The 2,162-nt window shown below is 27.8% G+C and overlaps 1 protein-coding gene across 9 annotated transcripts in view; it reads right to left on the reverse strand.

Annotated features, from left to right (window-relative positions):
- LOC117168666 (protein polybromo-1) overlaps positions 1 to 2,162 on the reverse strand; it is a 149,023-nt gene that overhangs the window by 111,740 nt on the left and 35,121 nt on the right. For all 9 annotated transcript variants that reach the window (XM_033354525.1, XM_033355018.1, XM_033354862.1 and 6 more), the window contains exon 6: positions 437 to 884. In XM_033354525.1, coding sequence (XP_033210416.1) covers positions 437 to 884 — 448 coding nt within the window. The remainder of the gene's footprint in view (positions 1 to 436; positions 885 to 2,162) is intronic.

Below are 2,162 nucleotides of genomic sequence, written 5' to 3' on the forward strand. Positions count from 1 at the left end.
ATTTCTTTTTTGCAAAGTGATCTAGTATATTTTCTTTCGATAATATCAAATTTTCAGAACTGCCTGTGATTTTTTTAAAAAGCGCCCAAGCCACCTTAAGCCTGCAAGTTGTAATTTTGAATAAAATTGTACTTTTTCAACTGAAAAAACGGTTAAAAAAATGAGAAACCCCAAAATATGGGGAAAAAGTGACAAATTCCTAGAATAGGTGGCAAAAGGTGACAATATTGAAATCACAATTTAACAAATTATTTAAAAAACGGTTCAAATCAAAGTTGAATAACATTTTTATTCTAAAAATTTTGTAAAATTCCTGGTCAAAAAATAAATTCACCGTCATTTCCCGATTTTCCAGTATAATAATAATATAATATAAATATAATTTAATATAATATATATAATATAATTTTAATACTAATAATTTTGTTGAATTTACCTTGATTATTGGGCGCAGTTCTGATGGTTTGGAACAACTGCCATTGCGGATTGTCAGACTCGTCATTTTCGGCGCCCTCATCCTCCTCGTCGTCGCTCTCGTCGTCCTCGTCCGGAAGTGCGGCCGTCTGAGATATCAGAGACGCAGCGCCACTCCGCGTGCCTCGCTTACTCCGCGTCGAGGGAGCCATCGTCAGGGACTTGTTCATCGCGGCACTCATTCCTCCTCCATCCTGCTTTTTCGCCGCAGTCGTGATGATTTTCTTCAAAAGTTTCGCGTCTTTGTAGATCTGCGAGCCAGGCTCATTAAACTGACAGGCATTCCGACACATCAGCATCAAATCGCGCTCCATATCACCCAGACTGCCATAAGCGCCGTCCTGGATTTTTTTCGCAATCATTTTCAAGTCGATTGGTGTATCAATCACCTCGTAGTATTCCGGATACAACTACAAATTTTTATATTTTATTCGTTTTTTTTTAAGGTTTTGAATGTTAAATTTCAAAATATTGTAGTTTTAAATTCAAATATTCAATAATTCAAGACTAATTTCACTATTAATGATTACAAAATTTAATATTAAAAGACTTTGATAGTCAGTTTTGAATTTGATAATTTTGGATGAAGCCATTTCGAATTGAAAAGCATAAAATTGTACAATTTCGAAAAATAAAATCAGATCATAGAAATACTGTTTTGTACTCTCTATTTGAATTTTTAATTTTTAATGTAAAATATTCAAATTGTCCGATTTTTAGTTGCAGATTTAAACAAATAAATCATTTCAAATTGAAAAATATTTTATTCGAAAATTTGTAAAATGAATAATAATTCTAAAGCAAGATTTGAAATTTTAAAATTAAAAATTGAGTTTAAATTTTTTTTAAATCCATCAAAATTAAACTATCTGAAATTGATACATCCATAAATAAATAATTTCAGTAATTTTAAGTGGCTACAATTTCAGAGTTCTGAATTTTCATGATGAACGCTAAATTTTCAATTAAAACTGAATTAGTTAAATTTCGGAAAGAATTATTAGCAATTTTAAGGTGATTAATTTTTAAGAGATTTAAACTTAATCTCAAATAATTGAAATTTTAAAGGGTTTGAGCATAAAAAATTGTAAATATTACAATTTAAATATTTTTTAAAATCGTTTAATTTTTAAATTGTCAAGTTTTAATAGATTTTAATTCGAATTATTCAAATTTAAAAGTTTTTAATTATTTAATTTTGAACGATTTTAATTATAAAGAATACGATTCCAAAGCCTCTGATTTCTAAATGAATTAATTCTCCAAAATCGTTTGTATATTTGTTTAAATTTCAGACTGCCTGCTTGAATATTTTTTATTTTTTTATGTATTTAATTTATTTTATTCCTTGAAATTAGTGCCGAAAAGTTGGTGATTATTTTTTACAAATGTTTTTTTTTATTCCGATTTGGCAATAATAAAAATAAAAAAGACGAAAAAAATAAAAAAGAGAAGGAAGAGGACTTGGTTAGTTGCCTTCTCATTTTTCTTTCATCTTTTTTATTTTTTTCAAAAAAAAAAGAAAATGTCTTTTTTTATGAAACAATTGTTATCTTTTTTCAAATTTCAATAGGAACATTTTATGATGGTTGTCCAAATTTGGTCGTTGGATTCTTGGTTCTATTTTCAGAAATTCTGAACATTAATTTGATTATTGGACGTTAAATAGGATTTTAAATTTGATTTTA

This window comes from Belonocnema kinseyi, chromosome 1 (assembly GCF_010883055.1).
Source record: "Belonocnema kinseyi isolate 2016_QV_RU_SX_M_011 chromosome 1, B_treatae_v1, whole genome shotgun sequence".
Taxonomy (NCBI): Eukaryota; Metazoa; Arthropoda; class Insecta; order Hymenoptera; family Cynipidae; genus Belonocnema; species Belonocnema kinseyi.